Below are 8,738 nucleotides of genomic sequence, written 5' to 3'. Positions count from 1 at the left end.
GGTGGTGAGACCCTGTCCCAGGGTGCCCAGGGAGGCTGTGGCTGCCCCAACCCTGGCAGTGTTCACAGCCAGGTTGGATGAGCCTTGAGCAACCTGATCTAGTGAGGAGATGTCCCTGCCCAGGGCAGGGGTTGGGACTGGATGGTCCCTAAGATCCATTTCAACCCCTAAATTCTATGATTCTGTGATTCTAATGGTGGTTTTTTAAAGTTGTAGTTAATAAGGTGCATTAATTTGATGTCTGTGTTTTGATCTGTGTGTTGTGGGAGTTGCTGTTGCTTAGAATCATTGTGCTGTTTATAGCTATTAGTTGCTTCAGACCCATTTTGGTACCATTTGAGTGTTGGAGCAAGCAGAAGTAAAACATGAATTTCAGCATTTTTGATTGATTCATTTATACATTTTACTCATGTAAAATACTGATTTATAAACTCGTGTCATAACTTATGAATTATTTACAATTTTTTTATTTATCAGCAATGGAGATCTGAAGTAGATGAGAAGAGACAAACGTTCCATGCCTTAGAGGATGAGCTGCAGAAAGCAAAGATGATCAGTGATCAGATGTTTAAAGTGCACAAGGAACGTGACCTTGACTTCGACTGGCATAAAGAAAAAGTTGATCAGTTGGCTGAGAGGTGGCAGAATGTTCATTCTCAAATTGAAAATAGGTTTGTATAACTTTTTATTGTAATCTCTTCATGTTTTTATACTGATTTTGTTACTTCTGAGGAAAATCAATCAGAAATAAATTTAAACCAGATATGAATAGTTTTCTGAACTGTTTTGGAAATGTGCTAAGGTGAATACCTTTTTTGTGCTGTTGACACCATTGCCTTACTTTTCCACAGGAAGTATCTGTGACTTTTAAGCTCCAAAAGATGAACAAGATACAGAAACTTTATTGACTTACAACTTACTGATACACAGTAGAGATAAACTGTCTTTTTTCTTTCAAAAACAAAAACAAGCCTGCAGAAATGGCTGGCAGTCCTATGGAAATACCATCTGCTTCTCCATATAATTAGTTCTGACAGGCTAAACTGATGAGCTGAGTCATCAGTTATGACTGGATTTGCTTTTAACGACTCAAGTGCTAAGTCTGGAAGTTCTTAGCTTCCATTGACTTGTGTGATATTTTTGGTGCAGTAACTTTTTGGCAAAGTGCCATTTTTTTGTCATCTTTTTTTTTGGTGTGCAACTCTTTTCATGCAGCCTCAATATCCAGTTGAAATGTTGCTCTAAATTCAGCCCCTTACTGTCAAGTTGATACTGAAATGTGTTACTTAAGTGCACATGCCTACACAGATGTGTAGATACAGCAGAACACACCTATCTGTAATTCTGATGGAGATGTCCATGCAGGATATACCTGGAAATTCTCTTTCCTTCAGTCTCTACAGTTCTGTTTCCTGTCTGTAAAGGAAGCAGAATTGTAGAGACTGAAGGAAAATGTATGAGCCAGTTGAGGAATTCTGTACTATACAACCTGAATTTATTTCCTTTAAAATATATTTAAGTTTGTAATGATAAATAACCTGAAAAAGAACATTCAAGTTAAGGAATTCTGTACTATACAACCTGAATTTATTTCCTTTTAAAATGTATTTAAGTTTGTAATTATCAATAACCTGAACAAGAGCATTGAAGATGAAGCTGTTAATGTAAAAGTTCATACAACAATGTTTTTGTCCTCCTTTTCTAATAGGTGAATATCCATTCAGGTGCAGTCCTGAAGTTATTCACTTGTGATTAACTAATATAGTTGTGTCTGTTTAACATTGCTGGAAATTAAAAGGAAAATGGGTGAAAGTTGACTCATTTAAAGCTGATTGCAGATTGACTAGCTTTAAATCCACCTCACATATTTCATCATTTGAGAGTGTGATATAACTGAAATGATTAAACAGTAGTTTTATGAGGGATTGGAGTGTCCTTATTTCCTCAGAGAGTAAACCTGAACCACATGGTCTCCTCACAGGACTGTATCCTGAACAGAATATGCTGAAAAATGACTGTTAATACATAGTGGTTTCTGATGTAAATAGGACAGATTGTGGTAGTTGCAGCATGAAGTTGTAAACAAGCTGCTTTCTGCAAATGTTGTCTCTGCTGCTTCCTAACAGCTTGACACTGGTGATCATTATGCAAAGAGTATGTACAAATATTGGCTGCAGTTATCATGATCCTCTCTCGTGGTTATTAGCTTGAAGTATGAAACCTGAGCAACAGAATTTCCTTTGCTTGCTCTTTTTCAGTCTCCTTTTGGTATCTTGAGAACGACACTAGAGCGATTCAAAGCGTTCGTTCCAAGTCAAGCTATAAAAAGTTGTTTAATGTGTTTATCCTGCAGTGTTGAGTGGTCATATTTATAGGATCTTATATGTAAAATCATAATATATCTTGAGTTGGAAGGGACCCACAAGGATCATCAAGTCCAACTCCTGGCCCTGCACAGAACTGCCAAAATCACACCATGAGAATGAGTAACAGTATAAGGATCATGAAAGAAAACCTCAGTATTTTCATCAGTATGGAAACCACTTTGAGGAAATACACAGAACTCTCTTTTCGGGTCAAAAACATTATTTAAAAATGGATGTGCAGGATCAATTATTTTTGCTCCTTTAGCATTATTTACAGGCTTTAGTTTTAGTGTAAGTCCTGCTACAGAGAGAGTGTGAACCACTACTTGATTCCAGCACAGCATAGTCCTCAATTCCTAGGTCACATTTGAAATCTTCTCACTTCTTGTAACAGAACTGGTTGCTGCTGCAGAGCCCTCCCTCTTGCTTGAGGTTCCCTATGCTCATGGAGTTTCAAGTAGTTGAGCTCACTAATGAGGGATATATGCAAAGTTTCTTCTGTAGTAGGATCTCTCCTGGATGTCCTTTATGGCAAAAGAAAAGGCTTCATCAAGCTGAGGGTCTTGGTGTTTGAGAAGTGAATTTGCTGTTAGTGCTATTTTCATATGTTTATAGTGTGAGCTGTAGCAGAGCTAAGGCATCCAAAGCCTTTAAAGCTGTACTTGGCTTAGCGTTGTATTTTTTGTCTTTAATAATCATCTTCTCCCCTTTGACTTATCTTCCAAAATAAAATCAGGTTGCGTGACTTAGAAGGTATTAATAAATCTCTGAAGTATTACAAAGATACTTACAATTCTTTGGACACTTGGATTCAACAAGTGGAAGATACTCAGCGAAATATGCAAGAAATGCATCCTGAAAATAGCAAAGCATTGGCTAAACAGCTGAACCAACACAAGGTATGAAAGGGATGTCATTGTGGGAAAACATTGCTGTAGTGACTGAAGAATTACAGTATCAATTTAACCCAGTGATGTCTTATTTGTTAATGTGAAATGCATCCATCAGCCCTTCCTGCAAAATTCCAAGTAATCACCAGATTTTATGGATTTGTGTTATAATGTAGCCATGAATATATCACTCACTGACCACTGTCATTTTATAGACCAGATTGTTTGGTCCTCAAATCTGCAAGGTCAAAACCTTAAAAATTCTGGACTCTCCTTATCACATAATTTTGTGTTCAGTGCTGCTCTTGGTATTTATGGGTGTAGAAATATTTTGATGGAAGCAGAGTTAAACTCAATGGCTGTTTCCTGCAAGGAAATACAGCTTAAATGAGAGACAGAATAACAAATTCTGTGCATGAAATGGTATATTCCTGATTTTATTTGAAGTTTACTCACCAGCTGTTAAACTGGGCAGGTTTTATATCTGCTTTTTTATTGTTAGCCTGATAAAAGCCCAGGACATAGTCTTGAGCATAATTATGTGTGCACACATGAATAGGAGCATATTAGATGTTAGATAAACATCTACTGATGTTAGATACAGTAGGAATTTTAATTACAGTATTAATAAAAATAACTTTGAAAGATGAAAATGTGAATTCATATTTTACAGCTGCTGGTTTCTGAGATTGAAATGAAACAGAGCAAAATAGATGAATGCCAGAAGTATTCAGAACAATATTCAGCTGCTGTGAAGGTAACAAATAACATTGCACTTATCATCCTGTGGTTTTAGTGTCAGTATCATGTGGAATGCCAATCCTTTTGTCTACTTTTACAGGACTATGAGTTGCAAACCATGACCTACAGAGCTATGGTTGATTCCCAACAAAAATCACCGGTGAAGCGCCGAAGGATGCAAAGCTCATCAGACTTCATCATTCAGGAGGTAAATGGATTTCTTATGGTAGGAAAATGTATTGGTGCAAGTGCAGCCTGTTGATGGCATTCAGCTTGGGAATCAAAGTTAGGGCTTTGGATTTCACAGTCAGGATTTTGTTATCAAAATCGGGATAGGTTCTAGGGCAGTGTTTATCACTTCTTTTAAAGTTAATGGGAGTGTTTTCCTCTGTCACATATCCCCCTCCCTTTTTGTGTCTCTACAGTTCATGGATTTACGGACTCGTTACACTGCCCTAGTGACCCTGATGACCCAATATATTAAGTTTGCAGGTGACTCTTTGAAAAGACTGGAAGAGGAAGAGGTAAGTCATTCCATGTCAGTCAACCAAGCAAAAAGAGCATCTAGGCAAACAAAGAGCAAAATACCTGTCGGAATTATTCACCAAGTCATCAGCTGAAATGGAAAACTAATATTCCTTCTATAGTACATGTTATACAGGAATGTAGCAGTGTTAAATTACACTGTTGTCATTCAGATGAGCAAATTCCTATACCATCCATACATTTTTACCAGTTCTTCCAGCTAGAAGGATCATATGATTCACTAAATTCTGATGGAGATGTAGTTGCATACATTGAATTTCAATACTTTAATATTTGTGGACTTATTCTTTTGGATAAATGCAGAGATTAAGATGAGGGAGAACTTAGTGTGCCAGCAGCATTGATAGCCTATGTAGGCTAATATCCTAATATTCCATACCAGGCATTCTGGTCCACTGAGCAACTTATAGGGAAGTTCTTTTAACGGGGAGATGCAATTTTTAAATTTTCTTAGGCATGTTCAGACACTTTTTTCCTTCTGCCTTTCTACTGTATTGAGTCCTTGGGGTCAAACAGCATTTTATTCATGCTTAGTGTTGAATCTTACTAACAAGAGTAGGTTACTGAAATTCGGCTGACAAATTACTCAAAATATATGCTTGCTGCAGGGTCAGCTTTCTAAATACCTGAGGAAAAAAACCCCAGCTTCTAAATTCTTCACTGTCTTTTGAAATCTTTCTCTCTGGAGGAGATTATATAGTCATTCTTTAAGAACTACATTGGTTTAGTACAAGCTATATAATGAGATAAGATTGGAGAACACTATCCTAGGGGTATAAATTTTAATGGACTTGTTGCAGAAAAAACCCAGTTCTTAAATGAATGTTATATAATTCTGATGGTGGCTTTGTCTTTATTGGCTTTTCTTGCTCTTGAATTACCTCTGAACCACCTGTAACACTAACATCATGTGTCATTGTGCATCATCCAGTGGTGGAGCAAACTGATGGAATTAGAGAAGGTTTGTGGATAAATAGCCATTATAACTGAGGCTTTAGTATGACTAGTAATGCTAAGGGCATCAAGGATAAAGAGTCAAACAAAGATCGAGAACTGAAACGAGGATCAAGAAACCTGTGAATGCCGATAGGCTTCATGTTCTTCAAGAACAAATATCTGAAACTCTTTTGAGTTTCAGTCTGCTCTGAGTCTCCAGGACTGCTTTTTGGGAAATCAAGTACCACCCCATTGCTACTCCTCCTCCACCCCCTGGCAGCCTTCTAAAACTTTGATAGATTCTCTGAAATCTCAAAATCATGTGATGGGTTTTTCCCTGTATAATGAGGGTGACTTTGATAGATTCTCTGAAATCTCAAAATCATGTGATAATCAGGGTAGCAAATCACAAAAAGATCTGAAAATCCTTTTCAAAGGAGAAATTGTGGTTTTTTTTTCTTCTGGGATCAGACCTCTGAAGTCTGTGATTGTTCCAAGATTTTCTTCCTTTCATGCCAATCTTTCTTCCTAATTCTCAGTAATGGCATTAAGAATGCACAGAATAAGGGAAAAATAAGATGCTTTCCATGATATCTGTTTAATCCTTGTGCTGTCATGCTCAGAGCTTACCCGAGGAGAGTGAACTCCAGCAATCTGTGAAATCAGCTGAAGTCTTTCAGCATTTGGGATATAGTGAAGCTGTTGAATCAAGAGAGGAAAACAAACCCAAGGAAAGCATGATGCATGTGGAATGTCTGCAAAAAGATAACTCTTCCAGTAAACCTGAACACGCAGAAAACAAACTGGAAATTGGCAGCAGAAAATTCAGTGTAGACAGATATGATAAAAGTAAAACTGATCCAACATCAAAGCAATTTCCAAATTTCAGTGGTCAAGAAAGTAGCATTGGTGGCCACAGAGACAATAAGCTAAGTACAGAGCAAGAGAGGTTCATAGATGTTGGTAATCAAAGTCAAGAAGAAGAAAATGGCAAAGAAGTTTGTCTTGTTTCAGCTGAGATCTGTGTGAATAATGATCCAGGTGAAATGTTAAATGAGCAAATTGTTAATGAAGAGAGACAGAAAACAGAAGGAATCTCAAGAAAGTTTGCTGAAGTGGAAATGATGCACAAAACTGCAGGAAAAAACTTTGCAAGAAAGGCAGGGAGTGATGTTTCCGTGAAGGAAGAATGTGAGATGCAATCAGAAGCTAATTTTGAACTAACAACAAAGAAAGCTGAAGTTACTGTAGAAACTGGAAAGCGTTTCCTAGGTATCAGCCCTTACAGACAGCAATGTTTTTCACCAAGAACTCGTTTTGAATGTCAGCCTAAAGAACAGAGCTTTGCAGAGAGCAATAGCTATAATACTTTATACTCTGAAGGCAGAGAGTTTCAAGTATGTGATGCAAAAGGTGATTCTCTTTCAGATGCTAGGGATGCAACACCTTCAGAGAAAGTTGTAGCCTCCTTCAGAGAGCTGTCAGTGCACAATGGAAGTGAAAAATCAAAGTTCACTTTGCAATCTGGGAGCAATGCAGATGCTCCTGGTAATGCTGAAAGGGCTGCAGGCAAACAGCAGAGAGCATCTCGAGATAAAAGCTGCTTCCTGGCAGAAAATGAAATCCTAGAAAAATCTGATTTAAATCCAAAGGAAGCCAAGAGTACAATACAAGAAATTTTGTCTGTTTCTTCAGGAAATATTTCAGACAATCATGATGCAGCAAAACTCTCTGAATCTTATCCAGTAGATTTTGAAGGGTCACCAATGCAGAATGATCCAAGTTTAGGTACAGAATTCTTAGGAAATGCTGCTGATTTAAATCTAAGTTTAGGCCTCTCAGAAATTGTGTCTGGAGGAGAGGATTATTTTCCATCATCAGAACATGGATTATCAAAAAAGCCTTTGAGTCAAGATGAGAAAGTAAGTGTGAAGAAGATACCACAGTGTAGCATTTATGGTTTGGACAGCATAAATACAAGTGGGAGAAAGGAGAGCAGAGAAGACAGGTTAGAACAGGGTCAGAAGCGTAAAGATTTATTGCTAATTGTAGATATGGATGGTAGAGGTGAGAGTCATAGCACAAAGGTACCTGAAAAAATCACTGAACAACAGAAAACATTCTGGGAAAAAGTAGGGAAAAAAGCCTCATTTGAAAATAAAGAAAAGCAAAAAGAAAGAGAAACAGATAACGAAGAGAAAAGGAGCACAACTGTTATTAAGGTACCAGAGTTTTCATGCAACACTAATGAAACAGTTAATTTAAGAATGATTCTAAATCAATCCAAATCAACATTTGAATCTCAAAATATGCTGAAGTCAAGTGATTTAAGGTTGATTGAACATCATTTCAGCTATGAATATACTAATTATTTATCAATTACTGTGCATTTTGAGATGTGTAGATTTTGTAGGTTCCTAGAAAATTTGTGTTTATTTTGTGTTACTATTTGATTGCCATCCTTTTCTCCACCCAGCTGATGCTCAGCCATGTTCTTTACCAAAAAAAATGAAATCTAAGAAGATACAGTTTGTGACTGTATCTGTATTTTTGTTTCTTCCTTTTCAAGCATAATACATTAGATTTTTGTGTCAATGGGAGTGTAAAGGGAGATCTGATAGCAAATCAGTTGAACTGTTTTGTTTACATTAGGGACTGTTCAAAATTGTAACCTGGAAGAATACAGAGAGGAACTGGAAGCTGCCTTTGCATTAGCCTTTTAGGAAATGTTTCATAGGTCATTTGAAAAAAATCAAGTAAATCTGGTAAATTTTAACTAACCCAACATTTTGTTTGTTTGAAAATGTTGCTGTAGTCACCCTTCGTGCCCTGTTTGTATGATGATAGGAATGTAGGTGTGTTCTTACCTCCTGTTAGCTCACATTTCTAACTTAACACCGTAATAGTGCTCATGAAGACAAGGTATGTATAGTTTCAACCATATTATCACTGGTCATTACACATCTTGCTTGTATGTCTTGCTCTGGATCTGCCAATATGTGGAGCCCACTGGTTTTCACTAGGATTTTCCTACTTGCCATGTTTATACTTCTGTCTACACTGCAGAGCAGTTGTGCTCTCACCAGTGCCCCAGCTGAGCTACTGGAGGCACTGGGGCTGTGGAACACACTGTGGATCCCAGATGTAGTGGGGCCTAGCTACTTCTCTTTCTGGAGCTGGTGCATCTTGGGTGTAACTCTAGATACTGTTTCTTTTCTTGGAGGGGATTTCCAAACTTTTCTTGTGTCATTTTTTTGCT

General features: G+C 37.4%; 1 protein-coding gene across 1 annotated transcript in view; it reads left to right on the top strand.

Moving 5' to 3' along the window:
- Positions 1-477: 477 nt before the first annotated feature.
- The window catches only part of LOC103808398 (plectin-like), a gene marked incomplete at its 5' end in the record, with an annotated part of 13,885 nt that continues 5,624 nt past the window's right edge, over positions 478-8,738 (top strand). Inside the window, 5 exon segments of the mRNA XM_009081180.1 lie at positions 478-671; positions 3,103-3,265; positions 3,930-4,013; positions 4,098-4,205; positions 4,423-4,521. Coding sequence (XP_009079428.1) covers positions 478-671; positions 3,103-3,265; positions 3,930-4,013; positions 4,098-4,205; positions 4,423-4,521 — 648 coding nt within the window.

The sequence above is a fragment of the Acanthisitta chloris genome, unplaced genomic scaffold (genome assembly GCF_000695815.1).
Source record: "Acanthisitta chloris isolate BGI_N310 unplaced genomic scaffold, ASM69581v1 scaffold17148, whole genome shotgun sequence".
Classification (NCBI taxonomy): Eukaryota; Metazoa; Chordata; class Aves; order Passeriformes; family Acanthisittidae; genus Acanthisitta; species Acanthisitta chloris.
The sequence above is the reverse complement of the archived record's forward strand: the minus strand, read 5'-3'. Positions and strand labels throughout refer to the sequence as shown.